At 37.9% G+C, this 19917-nt stretch overlaps 2 protein-coding genes across 4 annotated transcripts in view; one reads left to right on the plus strand and one right to left on the minus strand.

The window, feature by feature from the left end:
• The window catches only part of LOC124118005 (cilia- and flagella-associated protein 221-like), a 244435-nt gene extending 230816 nt beyond the window's left edge, over positions 1–13619 (minus strand). The window contains exon 1 of one of the 3 annotated variants that reach the window (XM_046480041.2): positions 13166–13619. In XM_046480041.2, coding sequence (XP_046335997.1) covers positions 13166–13328 — 163 coding nt within the window. In that variant the 5' untranslated portion in view covers positions 13329–13619. The remainder of the gene's footprint in view (positions 1–13165) is intronic. The other 2 variants (XM_046480039.2, XM_046480040.2) reach the window with 2 other exon arrangements.
• A 271-nt stretch (positions 13620–13890) lies between these two features.
• LOC124118004 (vesicle-trafficking protein SEC22a-like) overlaps positions 13891–19917 on the plus strand; it is a 42510-nt gene continuing 36483 nt past the window's right edge. The window contains exon 1 of the mRNA XM_046480038.2: positions 13891–14365. Within this exon, the coding sequence (XP_046335994.2) occupies positions 14181–14365 (185 nt within the window). The 5' untranslated portion in view covers positions 13891–14180. The remainder of the gene's footprint in view (positions 14366–19917) is intronic.

Here is a 19917-nt window from a genome sequence, read left to right on the forward strand (position 1 = left end):
CTCCACAGCTTATAACCAGTATCCCATTCAACTCATTTTGTGAGACTAGCTCCAAAAGGCTTAAAAATTTCATCATTGAGTGAGCATACGCTGTAATACCCATCAGGTATAAAATGTTTTTGATAATAACATTGTTTTCATCTAATATAAACATCTCATTATTTCTTTTCGCAGCACTTATATTGGTCCACAGCGGTTAATACGTTACATCGCATAGAGCTACTTCGAGTTGTCCATCCGAGTTATCGATAGTATGAAGCAGTTCAATAGACTGATCATTTGTTATTCCCGGGAGTGTAACATACATATCAATATATACAATGATACTATATCATAACTTAAATATGGAATCAACCATTATTTATAATATGGAGTGTTACACTTAAGTATCCTATATGTACAGGTTGGTGTTTTACATCTAATATAGAAATTTTGAGGTCTGAAATAATACCCCGCTTTAATTTTTTATATTGTAATGTTGAGAAAGATTCCGTTCTACCACTATTGTATTTTTCATTTTTCACTGGAACACATCTGAGTAGAGTTGAAGGACTTTCTTGTTGAATATTATCCGTCGTACTGATCTGATCAAGATGGATGCACAACTCTTTATAGGGAACTAAATCGGGTAATGTATCTCCCTGTCGTGCTTCGTTGATTCTAATAATTCCCGTTTTAAGCCTAAATCCAAGTGTAACTGGTAAGTTACCATAAAAATAAATTGAACCTTTTTCTCCATTGTCTAATTTCACTGTCCCATTCGACTCATTTTGTGTGAGACTCATTCCATTAGGCTTAAAAATTTCATCATTGAGTGAGCAACTTAAATATGAAATCAACTTACATTACTAATCAATCGATTATAGTAACTGCCTCTGGTGCTGAGTTTACCGTTAAATTCCACGATATCTTTGAAAAATACAGTTTCACGGCAACTAACGATAAAATGATTGACGATTGGTTTAACCGTCCGATGCAATTTTGGCAGAATCAGTTAAACTTTGCCATATGGTGTGCCACAACAGGATGTGGCGTATCTGTTAATGCCCCAGGATTTAAACTATATAAGTCTGTTATATTATTTCACGTGTACTATCAGATTAGACGTATACTTAAAGAAATTAGTGCTCCGTTACCACTGGATCCAGCATGGAATCACGCAAATAATCATTATAATAAGAGGGCCTTCGAACGTATTTGTAATGAATTTAAAGTTTCTACGAGTAAAGATTGGCGCATTAAAGGACCTAGCCATGGTCTAGGTATTCTGTACAATGGACAAAGAACTATTAAAGATAAAAGCGATTATTTAATTAAAGCGGGTGTGATCCCTTCAGGCTTTGCTCTCTCGAGTAAACAGTTTAGAGCAGATCGTATGAACTTTGAGAGTGGCATTCCTTATATTATAACAAAGTTTGTGCATCCAAACGATACAACAGACGCTTGGAATGAATTTCTTAATGATAAAACGGAAAATAATTTTACTAACCCAGGATTTGAAAGAGTTAATGAATCAATAAGAACTTATGTATGGGCAATTCTCGGTGCACAATCGCAAACACGAACGTCCATTATCGGTTCTGGGACAGCGCTCGATGCGCAAAAACAGTTTGTCGCCAACGTGGAGGACGCCATTAATTCACCAGTTGACATACCATCGTCTATAAAGCGTTTTCAAGATGCATTACAGTATGCTCAATCCAAAGTGGACTACGTTTATGCGCCGGGACTATACATGTCTCCGAGTAATATGGAACTTAAGATCGGTCAAGTGATAGGCTATAATAATAAAATTGTTATTGCTACCGATCAACAAAAACCAGGTATAAATTCAGATATTAACGTCGAATTAATAACGCAAACAATCACGGGCGAAAAGGGAATAGTCAAGCCACAAACACCAACTATCGCTCAGCCATCTGCTAACGCACAAGTGCCACCGCATATTGCGGCTAAAAATCAACAACATATAGTTGAAAAAACAGCGCTTGTATTAGGTGGAGTCGCGGCTGGTTTACTCATGATTTGGTTAATGAACTGATTTGGTTAAATAGTTCTTAGCGAACTGATTTGGTTAAATAGTTCTTAGCGGAAATGTACAACAGCCCTGCAATTGCTACGATCAGTGCCCACAAGTTTTGACTAAGCCAAGTGGTGGTCTTAGCTAATAAATTCAAGAGCCAGGAAACAATACTCCCTATTATACCGGGAAGTGCAGCCACGGCTTTCTCAGCGAGCTTTCCCAGTGCTGAACCTAATGCTTTTAAATGCTTTTTTATCCACTCTTTTATACCATCCGACGTAGGCGGTGATCCACCGCCACCTGTACCACCTGTACCACCAGTTAACGCGAGAGTCAAAGTCGATATAATAAATCCCAACGCGGTTAAAATACTGGCAATGGTTATTCCCTGTTCTCTGAACAATGTTTTAATTTTATCGGCCAGTGTAGTGTCATCGTTGAGGACTTGATCGATAGTTTTTCGAATTCGACTGATTTGCGAACGAAGTGCCTTTCTATTACTGGAAGCTGCTTCGAGGCGGGCCGATCTTTCGTCTTCTAAGTTACGCAATCTTTCCGCTACGCGGCGTATACTGAACTCATCGCCCGCCTGTCCAATTTTTGTTTTCGTAATCTATATGCTTATCGATTTCGGATATCTTGGCCATATTATTTTTCAGTTCTCCCCGCATTGTTCGCATTGCCTTGTCAAGACCTCGTAATTCCCTAATACTGAACTCCGAATATGGTGAAACACTGACCATGGAATTATCGTAGTAGGTACCCAAGATTTCTCCAAGCCCGTCCGTGGCAAGCTTCGAAGCAGCTTCCAAATTATCTATGTTACCGAGTTCAGTACGCACAGTCCGAAGAACCTTAGTAGTTTTCGCGGAAAGTTTTTTTTCTGGGTAGTCTACAAAACCAAATTGATCACGAACAAATTTGGTGCCGTGTTTAGTGGCTATCGTAGACAAGGCTAGGGGCTTACGAGTACGAGAATGCATAAGATCAATATCAGGTTCGCCACGCAGTCACAATATTCCTTTACTATCTATCTTAAACTCACGACCAATAGGACTATCATCTTTAAAGGTATCGTAATAATCATCAATGGTTGATCTCAAAAGATTTTCACCACCGGTTGCTTGTTAAAGTTCATCCATAAGAGTCGGGCCACCATAGCTGGTTTCATCAGTACCCTCTTCGATTGGATTCGGGTTATCGAAATAATCTATATCAAAATCAGTCATTTTTATATTAAACATATGGTTATCATGGTTATATAATTTCAATATAACAATGTCTTCGCAATATGGACGTAAGTTAAACCCACAACGTAGACTTCGGGATCCATTAGGGGTCAAAGCAATTCGTCAGTCTATAACTATAACTAATAACCCGAGTACCATTGATCAGAATCAAACACTTCTGGTTCGCTTTCCTAATCTCGGCGCACACGATGTGTTAGTTCCGGGAACTGTCCGACTAGCATTTACGATTATTTTGACTTCTACCAACGTTAACAGATGTTCAGAACATAGGTCGTGCTATCGTTAAGAAAATCGCCATTGAAATTAGCAGTAATGAGGTTTTGAGTATCGACGATAGCGATGTATACTATTGCTATATGGATCTCTAGAGAACGGATAAAGAGCGGGAAAACTTACAGTACCAAGGTATTTGTAATAAGAACATATTGAGACTGGTGCTGAAAATGGTGATGATACCGTCGTAAAAGATAAGGCCGTTGCCGAAGCATTTGGTAACCGATTCTCTATTCCCCTAGACTTCGAATTACTAGATTCCCACATGCCCTTTTATCAAGCATCCCTAGGCGATAGGTTAGAATACGAACTCACTTTTAATGACTACGGTAGAGTAATCAGATCCGCTGGAGATGCTAGCTATTCCATTGACAATATCTCGCTGGAGTACGATATGATAAGGGATCCCGAATTAGCCAGACAAATTCGTAACCAGTATACCGGAAGTTTAGCCATTTTGTACAATCGCGTGCTTCGACACCGAAAGATCACGAGGGACAAAAAAGATACGATGTGGAATATTAAACGTCCCCACGAGGTCGTTGAAGGGTATTTTAATGTTGTTCGAGGACCCCTCCGATGCGTTTAAAAGAAATACAGAGAAGTTCTACAATCCCAAGATTGCAAAAGTAGAATTAACTATCGAGGGCGTTCCTAATCAACTATATAGCTAAGGAATGCTAGCGTATCACCAGTGGGATGAGGTTAAAAAACTTCCTTCTATAAAACGATCCCCAGAAGTTAACACGGTCGTGAAAGATCTGTCTCTCGGGAGTGTATCGATGGGTGAATACCTCACCACGAAGTACGCGCTATGGCTAGACATGCGAACAACGGACGATGACCAACTACACGGCAGTGGAAGGAGAATAGAAAATGCTAGCGAGGGTGTCACCATACAGATAACGAAGCTCCAGGAAACGGCTGGTAAATTAAACATATATTTGTACGTTATTATGGATGCGCAACTTAATATACAGAATGGGAGATTCGTGCAAGCAATCTATTAATAATCTTTTACCTAAAGATCCGCACTGCGCTATCATATGCGGGCAAACGGGCTTTGGAAAAACAGCTTTTATTCTAGATATTTTACAAAGTCATTATCGGGATGTTTTCTATCACATTATTATTCTGTGCCCGACTATAAGCGTTAATAAACCATACCTATCGAGAGATTGGGTAATGAATGACGACGGGGTACACAGAGTCGATCCGGGCGATCGTTTACAAGACTGTTTACGAGTATGTCACGAAAAATACAAAGGAGAATCAACCCTTTTCGTAATAGACGACTGCAGCGCGAGTAAAGAACTCACAAAAAAGAATGATATGCTTTCGTATTTAGCATTCTCCGGACGGCATACTCAGCATAGCGTTTGGGTACTTACTCAAAAATACAACTCTGTCCTGAAAGATCTCAGAGAGCAGACCAAATGGGTAGCACTCTTTCATTGCAAAGACCGAGATTCATTCATTACGCGAAAATGACGTTATTTATACCAAGCCTGAAGGAGATAAAGTCAGAAAACTGTCAGCGGCAACGAAGCACTGTAAACTCGTATTAAAAACCCATCAACCAGCTGCTTATGCAATTGCTTAGCAAAATGTAGCAAAAATGTAGCAAATATAGCAACTGTTAAGCAAAATGTGGCAAAAATTGTAGCAAATGTGGCAAAATTATAGTAAATTGAACATTAGCGGTTAATATGACATAAAATGTGGTTCGAAATCATCATTCTTTCACAACAGTTCATTATTATGGGATGTATTGGATATGCCATATTATATTATGTTAGACTTAAATATCTACTTAGGTAATACATTATGGAATGCGACGAACTCATCGAACAAATGCTCAAAGATGAGCCTGATCAACATGTAGATATATAAATCTTTAGATAAACATAGAGAAAGACTCGCGGCTTTGGTAGCTGGTGGAAAATGTTCCCAATATTTGGGAGAAAATTATACCATCAAAAAAATAATAATAATGGAGACTCAACAGACACCACAGATTGTGAACGAAACTAAACAACAGATTGCGGAAACGCAACAACATGTGAACGAGGAACCACATGTGAATGAGGAACCACCACAAACAAAAAAACAACCCAGAGTTACTAAGAACCCCCCAAAAATAGCTGCAGGAAGAAAGGGAGGACTGGCGAGGAAAGCGAAATTAATAAATAATTCAAATATTAATCCGATTAAAACATGGGCACTAGTAGGAGTTGTTGCTATAGCGGCTGTATGCTTCTTTTATAAGACCAGAGAAGAGAAAACGTCACCCCCAATACAACAAGAAGTTCAATTAGAGGTTAGCCCCCATATAATGCTATAAGAAGCATGACTACTCCAGCTACAGACGGTAAAATGTTGGTAAACGCAACGTATCATTCAGCGGTGGTCAGCGGCTTGGCCATTGGCTATGCCCGTACGGCTAAAATGATTACTAAAGCCACACCTCCCAAGCTAGATTTTAATGGATTTGATATAGGTATGATGGTTCTGGATATTGGATTAGCAATGGCAACGAAGGATATGCTCATCAAACAAGGGCTTATGCCAGAAGACATAATGAAGTAATTAATTAAACATTTGAATATTTTATATTATTAAACATATGGCAACAATTGCGATGATGGTGGGTGGAGCTATTGTTAATGCTCTAGCTTTTTCGGGGAGTAATTATTTATTTTCTAGTATGAGTGAATCAAACGCTAAAGAAGTTGAAGAGGAACGTAAACGACATAACGAAGCAATGGAACAACTCCAAGCAGCCCAGTCACAATATACGCGGCAGAGAATGAAGAGATTAGACTTTATTCATGAAAAACTGCTTAAGGAAGGACATTCAATTCAAACGTTTAAGGATGTAGAGTCTGCCATGCACGAATACTACCTCGTTTATGGGAAAAAACTCGACCCAATACCGAGACCAACAATGAGTCAGTTTTATACACCATCAGAGGCTCAAAAGAACCCTGAGGTCGCATTTGTGATTATGGGGTTATCAGCTGTTGCAATTGTCAGCTATACCATGACCTAGTTAGCTAATCTATCAATAGCGTTGGCTGACTGCCTAATCAATAGTGTAGATGTGATTTGCATTTAGACAAATGATATGATAGATGTATAAAACCATGAATAATTGAAAATTTACACTCATGGGTACTCTATGTAACCGACGCTGTGTTGATATTTACTGCGGCACACACAATTATTACATCAGGCGCGGAAACATAAACTATACGTGTTCTGAATGCGGGATAGGGGTCAAAGGTCGTTATTGTTTATGTAAGAAACACGGTGCTGATAGGGTCAGGAACCAGATTATTTATGCTAGGAAGAGAGATTACATCAATGAGAGGAATAGGTTGGGGAGAATACGTATTTAGATATATGAAAAACAACCAATTAGACAAATGAATCATTTTGCATATACCATTTAACCACAATGGTTTTTGTCAGAGAGTTGAAGGCTATGGCAAAGCAACATGGTCTACGTGGATATTCTCGAATGAGAAAAGCTGAATTGATTACCTTACTAGGTTTGGAATACAACAAACCCCAGACTGTTAGAGAACTCAAAGCTCGAGCGACAAACAGTGGGCTGAGAGGTTATTCTCGAATGAGAAGAGCTGAATTGATCGCTTTACTAGATAATAATGATGATCAACATGATGATAATAATCAACAACAAGAATTAATATTTGTACCCACATCATCCACCGGCGTTGGTAAATATCTAAGAGGTTGGAAGATGAATATTAATTCCAACATGGATGTTAACGATATTAAGCCAATCATATTGAGTAAAATTAACGAGGAGTTAGATGATTTACATAGTATAAAATACCAGCTGACGATTAAAATGTTATTGAGTAAAAGTAACACAGACGATAGCACCGAATATACCGAACCATATTTCCGTAGCAATCAAGAAGTTATAACCGAATCCGATACTATAAGCGCATCATTAGATACATCAATTCAGAGGATACAGGAAACTTTAGAACGTTGGACTAATAGATGTTCGGGTTGGGGTGTGGATAAAATCGATAGTTTATATTTAGATATAGCAAATTATATGCCCTTCAAAGGTGGTTCTTATATAGATTTACCCCCGTATTATAAGAAGAAAAAAGCCATAATTAACGTAAAAAATAAATCCGATGACTGTTTAAGAATGATGATAAGATCTGCATTGTTCCCCGTAGATTCTAAAATTGCAAATAGACCTCCTAGCTATCCCCAAAACGATGGACTCAACTTCGATGGTATAGACGAACCTACACCAATATCACAAATTGATAAGGTGGAAAAGCAAAATAATAAAGCTATAAATGTTTTTGGACATTCTAAAGGAATTGTTGTACACAGGATAAGCTCCGCTCCGGAACATATCCCCAGAATCAATTCATTTCTGATCGAAAAAGATGGAAAATATCATTATATGTGGATAAAGAGTTTAAACAGGCTATTATACGATCAAACAAAACATGCTAGAAAGAAATATTTCTGCGAAAGATGCCTACATGGGTACAGCAGACAAGATCTATTAGAAGCGCATAAAGAAGACTGTAGAGGTGTTGGACAGACCGCTATCAGGATCGATATGCCTAAAGTGGGAAAAAATATATTAAAATTTGAACATTATTGTAATCAAATGCCAGTACCGTACGTAATTTAGGCCAACTTCGAAGTGCTTATCAAACCCATAGAAAATATCAACCATAGCAATCAAGATAGAAGTATTACGTACAAAACTCAAGAACATATTCCTTGTGGGTTTGGATATATAGTTGTAAGGTATGATGGGAAAACAAACACTCCCGTGATTTACAGAGGTCCCGATGCAGCGGGAAAGTTCCTAGAATATCTACAAAACGAAGAGAGAATAATAAGGGAAAATTTATCATGTAAGAAACCCATGTGTATGACGAGGGATGATTGGAGGGCCCATAAAAAGTCAATGAGTTGTCACGTTTGTAATAAACCCCTGGATGGGGATTCCGTAAGAGATCACTGCCACGTCACGGGTAATTATCGGGGAGCCGCGCATAACGAGTGTAACTTGAAACTACAAATGAATTCTCAAACAATACCCATCCCCGTTGTGTTTCACAACCTTAGGGGATACGATTCACATCTCATCATGCAAGCTATCTCAAAGACCGACGGCGGTTTAACGTGCATTCCTAATAATATGGAAAAATACATATCGTTCTCGTTGACTAAACCTATACATTATAGGGACAAGGATGGGAAATCTAGAATAAAACAAAGTAATGGGCTTAGATTCATAGACTCCGTACAGTTTCTGTTATCTTCCCTGGACAATTTGGCTAATGTGAACAATCCCGATGACTTCGCGATAACAAATCAATATACCGATAGGTTAACTCGTCATTTGTTGCTGAGAAAAGGTTATATCCTTACAAATATATGGATGATTGGTCTAGATTCGAAGAAACCGAATTACCACCCCTCAAATCATTCTATAGTAACTTAACAGAATCTAAAATAACAGATGCCGATTATGAACACGCTCTGACGGTGTGGGATAAATGAAGTTGTAAGAATTTAGGCGATTATCACGATCTGTACTTAAAAACCGATGTACTGTTACTCGCCGATATATTCGAGATATTTAGAAAGACATGTTTAAAACAATACGGCTTGGACCCGGCATGGTACTATTCCAGTCCCGGACTATCGTGGGATGCATTGTTGAAGAAGACCGGCGTAGAATTAAAACTACTCACAGATTACGATATGCACTTGTTTATTGAGAAAGGATTAAGAGGTGGTATATCGATGGCAGCGAAAAGGTATTCTAAGGCTAATAATAAATTAGTAGAAGGATACGATCCGAGTAAACCCGACACGCACATATTATATCTCGACGCTAACAATTTGTACGGATGGGCTATGAGTCAACCTTTACCCACGGGTGGTTTTGAGTGGGTCGATGAGAATGATATCGAAGTGAATAATATCAATAATATCAATGTGAATGAATCTAATAAAGGGTACATACTAGAAGTTGACTTGGAATATCCAAGTTCGTTACATAAAGATCATAACAGTTATCCGCTAGCTCCCGAAAGATTAATGGTTAATAAAGATTGGATGTCGGAATATCAACGCTCCTTGATGGGTAATAGTAGGTTAGCTAATGTAGAAAAACTCGTACCAAATTTGATTGATAAGACAAAATATATAGTTCACTACAGAAATCTCCAGTTGTATCTATCGCTAGGTATGAAACTTAACAAAATACACAGAGTTCTAAAGTTTGATCAAAGCCCTTGGATGGAGCCCTATATAAGGTTGAACACAGATTTAAGAAAGATAGCTACCAGCGATTTCGAAAAAAATCTATATAAGCTCATGAATAACTCAGTATTTGGTAAAACTATGGAGAATCTAAGGAAGCGTGTTGATGTTAAATTAGTCAGATCTAATGAGGAAGAAAGACTCAGGAAACTTATAGCCAGTCCGGCTTTTAACAGAAGCAAGATATTCGATAACGACTTAGCCGCGTTGCATATGCAGAAGAGTAATATAAAATTCAACAGACCGGTGTACGTCGGTATGAGTATTCTCGACTTGTCAAAACACTTAATGTATGACTTTTATTACAACGAACTTAAGAAGCAATACGGCGTTAGATGCAAGGTGTTATATACCGACACAGATTCTTTGTTGATGGAAATACAAACCGAGGATGTGTATAAAGATATGGCAGAAAAAATAGATATGTACGACACGAGCGATTACCCAAAAGATAATCCACTGCACAGCGTTGTAAATAAAAATGTATCAGGTAAGATGAAGGATGAATGTGCTGGGACCCCTATAGCGGAGTATGTGGGATTAAGACCTAAGATGTATTCTATAAAAAAGTCTGATAATGGAGAGATAAGAAAAGCTAAGGGCGTTAAGAAGTATGTTGTAAAAAAGCATATCAAACACGAACAGTATAAAGAATCATTATTCAACGGTAGAACGTTCAAACACAAGATGAACTCTTTAAGAAGTTACAATCATAGGATATATGGATTAAGAATGAACAAGACATCATTATCCCCCTTAGATACAAAGAGATGGATTGAAAAGGATGGTGTAACTACCTATGCTTATGGTTATGGTGGTAATACCGTACCGTTGGGAACTATGAACAACTCTTCTCGTACAAATGCCCTACCCGGTCCATCTTGAAGATAATAAAGAATAGGCTCTCCTTCTTTCGTAACCAATCGACTAATGTTATACGTCTTAAGGGACCATATGGGATCGGTTGCGCGACGTAGGCCTCCTTCGAGTTCACCTGCCTGGTATAAATATCTTACCCTTACTCTATCCGGAAGTTTTCGTTCTTTGCCTCTCCTCGGTGCTGAAGATTCGGAAGTCACGGATTTCATTTTAATAGCATCAGATGGTTTCTTTCCTATTAATCTCGTTACTTCATTATTCAGCGCTGATACAACAGCTGATAATCGTGTCACCCATTCGGTTGATCTCAATCGCATGGATTTCATTTCGATTCCATACTGATAGCCAAACAAACGTTCCGCTAATGTCCTGTTAAATCTTTCGACGATAGCTTGACTGCGGTGGGCCTCTCTTTCACCACGCCTGATTTCGACATCATGCTTTGTTAACAGTTTTGTTATCAATTCAATAAACTCGCGACCGGGATCTACTTGAAATAGCTTAGGCCATTTTAGTGGCCCGCGTTTATATATACGACTCAGCGCATTAGCTACCTCTGTTGATTCTTTCGAGGTTAATGGCTCAGCCTCTTTGTATCGACTAGCCACATCCACTACTGTTAAAGCGTATTTATACATTTTGCGTTTTACCTTATCGTGGGGAAGAAACAAGAGGTCAGCCTGATGAACTTCATTCGTTGTAAAAATATCAAACTTCTTCCTCGGTATATAACGCGGTGCCGGTAAATATATATGCCACATCGCTTGTTTCTTTAACCAATCCTTGGCCACATCTTTAGATACCTTAGCCGCAGTGGCTAATTTTTTTATTGCTCCTACACCTTTCCAATATCCTCGTGGGCTATAGCAAATTTTATCCATTATTAATTAATATTGATGTTTCTTTTAATACGACTATCGTTGAATCGCATCATCATTTTTATACTAATAGAAGCAATGATTGGCCCCAGGTATTGGTGAGCTAGAGCCAATTTAACTTAATCTCATGACTATCATTGAATCGCATAGTCATTTTGGCATAAAAAATTCCATCTGTAGTAGCAGTATTGGTAAATAAATCCAGCTCCAGTGGAGTTGCGGCAGAACCATCATTACCTATACTACTACCTGACTGTAATGGAAGAGGTCAAAATCATGTGACTGTAACAAGATGGTGCCTGATAGCATTATCACTATAAAATGAAAAAGATATGATCATTTGACCATCCGAGTGTTTACAGAAATAAATGTTGGCCTACCTTTAGAATACAGTACCACAAACTTTTCAAACACCTCACAATACCCTATGACATAATTATTAGTATTTTCTTGCCATTAACACCGGCAAAACAATGCCTTGTGACGTCGGGGGTCATCGTGTGTGCATAAGCTCCTCTCAGTAATCTGTTATTTCTCCATGTAATGTCAGAGAATAAGCCCAGCGATATTTGGAGTTTTGGAATATAAGTTTACTTAATATAGCTGATTTTTTTTTCTTAATTCAAGTGGCTAAAATTATCAAAAATGGGAACTACCCCTGGTAATATATATGTATTATTGTTTAGATTCATTAATTTTCATGATTATGTACAGGAATGCAGCTTTTAAGGTGTATTATATTGGCGCTGAACACATCCAAATGTACCCGTTGTTAGGTTAGGTTAATTACCCTGAACTCTATCCTTAGCCCATGGATCCTCCTTCGTTTCTCACTATGATCCACATTATCCTTACAGCTACCACAATTTTTTGTCACAAAAATTGCCTGAAGAATACTTAAACACCATGTCATTCATGAGTACCCGCGAGTTCAACATCTGACATCTGGAGCTGTTGTCAGTCGCACCATATCGCCTCATGCCTCACCACTCACCACTCAGTATCTTGTAGATTACAGAATATAAGATGAATGTAGATTACAGAATAGGATGAATGTACCAAATGACATCAGGATCACTCATAAGTGTCCGTTGACTAAAGTCATGAGACACCATAGCTACCTGTAACCTTTGTAAGTGTTTGTCACCTTTTGAACCCTTTTTGTTCAGTTCCGTAATGGCATAGGCATGACTAGGTATTTTCACTTACTTTCATATTCTCAAGGTGCACCAGGTCCGAAATCACAGTATGTGAAGATAACTACCAAATTGCTTTTACCCTCACCATTTGAAGATATGTCAATGACCAAGTAAAAAATATCATTGATCTGGACTTGCAAACAATTCTTTTGATAGACAAACAATTTCACTGACTGTTTGAAATGCAAAGTTGCAATATATACACTTTTCATGGTGGGGACAGCACGGTTCAACAGATCCAGATTTTAAAACAGAACACCTTTTACAACATGATAACCATATGTATATGATACATGTCCTATAACAATCAACACTTACTCGTCTCCAGTAGATGATTTGGGATATCCATCTTCTTTCTTGGCTCTACAAGTCGCACTGTGTTCAATAATAAATCCGGACTCATCCCAGATTCATCTCTAGGACTCATTTGAACTGAGACAGGCCTTGAGCCTGCTCTGACAACTGCACCTAGGGTAGGCATTATGCTTGAGAGAAATATGACAGTCGTCAAATTGTGTTATCCATTCATGTTCAAGATTACAACTGCACACTCAAGCTAGATGTTATTGAGATGCCATCCGGTAGCCATGTTGTTTACAGTGGAACTACATTAATGAGAACCAAAATATAGGCCACCACTCATAACGTCCAAAACCTTCACCTATATAATTTCGAGTGGATATTATGGCACTGACTAATGATATATGCATTCAAAATACCAGCAAAGAAAACGCGAAATACAAAATGAATTTATAAAAACAGCGTATTAATCGCAGGATTTAGTTCCGCGGTTGCCAAGGAGCCAGTCCATATTTATGCTTTCAACTCATCCACATGATTAAACACGTTTACAACAAACCATAATCGTAATAACAATCATTTGTAACTAGCAAACAAAAAATGTAACCATGATAGCATTACACTAATATGAACTTAGTTTATCTGATTTCAATAATAAAACAATCAACTTCATATTGTCATCCTTGAAACTTATCGCATTAGTTAAAGGAATGTAGTATATGTAACAGGAAGTAACTCTTCCATCCGAAGGTTTTCATTTACCTTCTTCCTGTTATTATTGGTTATTATTTGTCATATGCAACGTGGTGACAGTATATTGTTTCATCACGAACGTATTGAACTGAAATATGCTTGTAGTTATTATCGAGGGAAACGCAAAAGTGTTTTAACTAAACCTTTATGTTGATAGGTGAAAAGTTAATGAAAACGACCAAACAGCGAAATGTAGATCATTCTCTGGCGCCGGTCGAGAAAACCGTAAATGTCGGTGACATTACTTGGCATGTCAGTGAAAGTCAAATAGCCTCTAGTTATGATTGGGTTTTCAATGATAACGAAAACCAGCGACGGGTTGCCTTTGTGTGGCACAACTGATATTAGTAGCAAGGACCAAAGTGAAGACTATCAGTTGGCGTACAAAGATTTGAAATTTATTACTAAGAAACTTTCCAAATTCCCCGACAGATGTTCATGTACACCAAATTCATACTCCATACAGTAAGTTTCCTTCTTTATATGACATTTACAGGACACCTTATGCTGTTCCATTTTGTCAGGCCCAAAAGTTGTGGTGTTTGGGGTTTTTTTAATTTAAAGGGGAAACCAGGCTCTGGCAATTTGGCAGTCATACCAAGTTTGATGAATTCTAAACCGACATTCTTTGACTATGAACTTAAATTTTATGATGCATTTATCAATCTGATCATTCCCCTAAATACAAAGAGACAACATCTGAGAATAACGCAAGTCACTAATTACAAAGTATAGACCTTGACTTGACTGAAATTGTCTCAAGTCTGTGGAACATAGTGCCCCTTTAAGAAGACTTCTGGCTCCTTATAATTGTATCCTGGGGTCCAAAGGAATAACACAATTTCACAAGTAGAATGCAAAGTCAAAATAAAACATTCTTTGAGAGATATGGCCATGGTCATGTTTCATTCATGCCAGTCAAGTAACATTGGCCTAACTTTAGAATACAGTAACACAAACTTTTCAAACGTGTGACAATACCCTATGACATAATTTGTAGTATTTTGTTGCAAGTCACACCAGCGAAACAATGCCCTGTGACATCAAGGGTCATGGAGTGTGCACAAGCTCCTCCCAGTGATCCATCATCCTTACACGCAATGTCATTGAATACGCCCAGCGGCGTTGAGAGTTTTGAATATTTGTTTACAAAATATAGCCTGCAGCGGTGCATTTTATAGCAAGCGCTAGTTTACGAAAGTCCTTTTATTTTTTATATATTTTTTATATTTAGTTTTTCTCGTAATTCAAGTGGTTAAATGGTTACAAATGGGAGATAATATACTTATATTATTTTTTTTGTTCATTAATTTTCATTAATATGCACAAGAATGCAGTTTATTAGGGATATTATATTGGCACTGAACACATCCAAATGTCGCCAATGTTAGGGTAGGTTACCCTGAACTCTATCCTTAGCCCTTGGATCCCCTTTACGATCAATCAACCCTTTACGATCATTAGGGTTAGGTACCCGTTTAGTGGCTTCTAGATTCTATAGCGGCTCCTCATATTCTTCCCACAAAAGCGTCGAGTAAAAAGGATGAAATGGTTTTGTGTCGGATATTTTGCCTACTGGAAATTGTCCTGGTTCATTCACACAAGCAACTTTTACCGGATTACATTTTTTCAGTACTGATTCAACAGCGAACTCACCGTTGTGTCATCACTAACCATGCTCATGCCTCCCTTGTTCCTTAATATTATCCACATCATCTTTACAGTGTTCCCTACCACACTTTTCTGTCACAAAATCCACCCAACGAATTATTAAATACCATGTCATTCATGCGTACTTGCGAGTTCAACGTCCGACGTCTGACGCCTGGAACTGTTTTCAGTTCGCGCCATATTGGCTCATTTCTCACCACTCAATATCTTGTAGATTGCGGAATGGGATGAGTGTGCCAAATGGCATTGGGATCATTCGTAAGTGTCCGTAGACTAAAGTCACGAGACACCATGCCTACCCGTAACCTTCGTAAGTGTCCGTCACCTATTCGACTTTATCCGATCAGTTCCGTAACGTCGTAGGCATGACCAGGTAAATTTGCACTTAGTTTCACAGTGTGGATGTAGCTCAGTCGCTTAGCTGTCAGTCTAACAATCCGAATGTCGTGAGTTCACGTCGACGGATTTTTTCAGAAACTGGCTGCTTGTCTATGAGGCGTGACCTACGGCAGAGATCGTCCTCACGAGAAGTTGTGGTACTGTATTCTAAAGGTGCTCCATTTAACCTAAACATCAAAGTATGTTATTTTAGGGACCTTGGCCCATTTCTCAAACCATCATTGCAGAATGATATACTGAAAACTGGGGTTGAGTTTTGAAATAATCAGTAGGTTCGGACATGAGACTAAGGGTGAATTTATGTTAAATCCTAGGCGCAAACGTTGAATGGTGAAGTAGGAAAGCATACACTAACTCCAGTGCACTGATATGCATTTTCATGTGTGTAAATTATGAAGTAAAATAATTATTACAAAACAAAAATGAGGTTAGTCATCAATCATATTTTTGAGTGCATTGCTTTGAGATTTCATTTTACCCCTCTGTTATGTCTATTTTCAGTAAATGTCATACCTAACTCAAATCATTTATTGAAATAATATTCTTGTTTAACTTGACCTGTCTGCCCCCAAAATTGCCTCCACCCCTAATTTATTTTTTTGATCTTAAAGCGCTGGTTAGAAATTAAGTTTCATCTTTGCACTGGATTCAGACATTGAGGTGTGTGGATTAGAACAACATTTAAATTAAATTAGAAATAGTTTGAAAACCGCCATGAGAAACATTTTTGTTCTTTTCTTATCTGGCCTTATTATTGTATTTTAACCATAACTGGAGTTTACTCTCTGTATCATCATGTATGGCATCTTTCACTCCATCACAGCTTCAGGAGATTAAGAATGTGTTTCTAAATATTTTGTTTTCTTTTAAAGATTTAAACCACACTATTCAAAATGGGGTTTTGTAGCAATTTACAAAGTTTATTCTGGCTCTGGTTTGCTCTTCAAAGCATAGGTTAAATTATCATCATTCTGTGGACGTATAAAGAACTACTGTATTTGCCATAATAAGCATCTAGGGCACTTAGAAAATTGACAAGTATGTTGTCAGAGATGGAGCGGTGGAGAACAAACTTATTTGAAATATCAGTGAGACTATTTCAATATACAAAATACCAGGCAGTCATAGGCAGCTTTCTAAGCTGCTGCGTTGACTGCAAACAAATTTAATTATTCACAAAAAAATATGGACTATCATGTAAATTTCGGTGCTTAGTATGGGGCACTTATAAGGATTACTTACTTATTGGTCTATAACCAGGTCAAAAGGTCGAAGTGGAGCAGGGCGCTAAATACAGCGAATACAGAATTTATTAGAATCTTTAACATGATATATGATTAGACACCTTGTACCTGAGTAATACAATACCTCCGACCGATACTGAAAAGCAAAGTAAATCTTTTGTGATTTGATTGAAGTATTATCAGTATCACAGTCTTTCAAGGCTATTTGCTACAGATGTGTAATTTTAGTTTTCATTACAATTATAATCATTTTTAACTTATCCTGCTTTACTCCTTAAAGGGCAAGTTCACACGGAAATGAACCTAATTTTCTTGTACTTTTTCCACAATAAAAGTGTTAACCTAGAAGTGTCATAGACAAAAATATAAAAATATCACAATTAATCAACATATGTTTTGCATTAAAACGATTTATATTTTTCACATTTACCAAGTGTTCTATTTCCATAACAAAAACACCATGGCTTATGCCCCTTGCAATATGACGTCATTGGTGCCAATTGATAAACATTATGACGTCATCATGCTTTGTTAGAGCCGCTTCACGTGGTGTAGGTACAGGTGTGTGATTCTAGCGTCTCAGATGCCAGCCAGCATAGTGTTATGCTGAGTCATCACTGCGCCGGAGTGTGTCGTAGGCCATGTTGTTTTACCGAAAACCTGTACTTGATATCTTTTGCGTTCAGAATAGACAGGGACCCAGTTGAATTGGCACCAATTACGTCATAATCTAAGGGAGATAACTCAGGCCTGTTTAGCTCGAAAAACGAAGGCCTCATAACGGCATATCATTTTCACACTATTGTGAGCTTCCTACTTTCACTGTGAAAAAAATGAGTGTATATTTTCAAACACAGATACTAACTAATTCTAAAATTGCGTTTTGTTTAGAAAAAGAAAGAAAGTAATTTTTGCGTGTACACTTCCCCTTTAAGGCATTTAAGTATACGTCACAGAAGTGATGACGTCACATATCTTCACATTACTGCTTGTTACCCACACTGACAAGTTTTGTATGGAAATAAAGCTCCAGAATCTACTGGCATCCTTTTGCTTTTTGTTCAATTTGACATTGTACTTGTGATTTATGTCATTCCTATGGTTTATGACTTCATGTCTTACCTTTTATTTTTGCCATTGCATTATTATATTGCCCTTGATGGTGGCTGCTAGTTATTGTAAATATCATGCATATTTTTGTTCTAATTAGCCATTTTTAATTCATTCAATCGGTTGAGTTTTGGAGCTGTAAATTGGCTACTTGATGCCATTTGTGAAATATTCAGAATCAAGCAGGTCCACACATCTCCATATTATCCTCAGTCAAATAGCTGCGTTGAGAGGATGGATTCATATTCAGCCAGGCAATGCAAGCCCTACTGTGACGAGTCCCAGACCAACTGGCCCAAGTCCCTCCCATATATCATGATGGCTTATAGAATGGCCCCAAATTCATCTACCATATATGACCATAGATAAGCCAAATTTTGTAGGACCAGAAAAACCTGCTGTAGAAAGGGGTCAGTTTATGTAGGGGTTACACTTTCATCGAACTCTTTTTCTGTAGGTAAACTACATAGTATAGATTCTGGTGAATGAATAACGCCAACAAACAAACCAACAAACTTTGTCAGTGAAAATGAGAAATTTGCGATAAAACATCACTAGCCTTGATGATTTACCATTTCGATTGTACTTCTATTTACGCTAGGCATTGTTTTATGTGCAGGGATAAAGATTACGGTGTGTATTGTCTCATAAAGTAAGCAGGAAATAGCAATCGGCTGTATATCCATGTTCTCCCAATAGCACTTTTGTGTATTTTTGGGATACTTTTTTCGCATGGTACAATTTGACAAATCACCGTTGAGTTTTCGCGCAATCTCGCAGAAACAGTATGTTGACCCTGCTGATCGTCCAGTCTATCCCCATGATCCTCTCATCAGTAATGATCATGACATTTATCCTGAAGAAATTGATGAGGATCCTGACCTTCAGACAGGTCCCCCTCCAAGTGCCCCTTCATCACCATCCCCACCAAACCTTACAACAGGTGAGAAGAAGGGTAAGAACAGAAAACATAAATCACCATCACCACCTGACCTTACTACACAGGTAATAACAATAACAAGGGTGCAAAGAAGGGTAGGAAAGGAAAAATTCCTATTAGTCAACAGCAAACTCCTAAGTCTCCCACAACAACAAACACTTCACGCCAACAAGAGGGATGCACACTCCAGACAGACCTTCAGTGGAATGTACAAGAAAATCTCAAGACGGACTTCATTCCCTTGGAAATCAGCCTGAATCCATTCCAAGAATGTCGGCCTGCATTTGTGACTTCTTTTCAAGACTCGGTTTGTGGACTCAAAATCATGCTATGCTGCATGCCATCAAATAACCTTTATCAACTGTACCCATATTTACAAGTATATTTAATGTTAACTTTTCAATGATTGTACATCTATCAATTTAATTCCATATCATGTAACTTTTCAGACTGGAGGGTGATATCATGGGCATTGAATATGAACATGAGTTTAGTAATAATGCTTAATGATTTAAACTAACATAACCGTTAGAAACTGGAAGTTTCATACATTATACATGATAAATATACATTTATAAATAAAGTATTATAAAAAAATTGCTTTGCAATATCCTAAATATCAAACCATAAATACATTGTCACATGACCCAAAA

Source organism: Haliotis rufescens, unplaced genomic scaffold (genome assembly GCF_023055435.1).
Source record: "Haliotis rufescens isolate VD_foot unplaced genomic scaffold, xgHalRufe1.0.p SCAF_10, whole genome shotgun sequence".
NCBI lineage: Eukaryota > Metazoa > Mollusca > Gastropoda > Lepetellida > Haliotidae > Haliotis > Haliotis rufescens.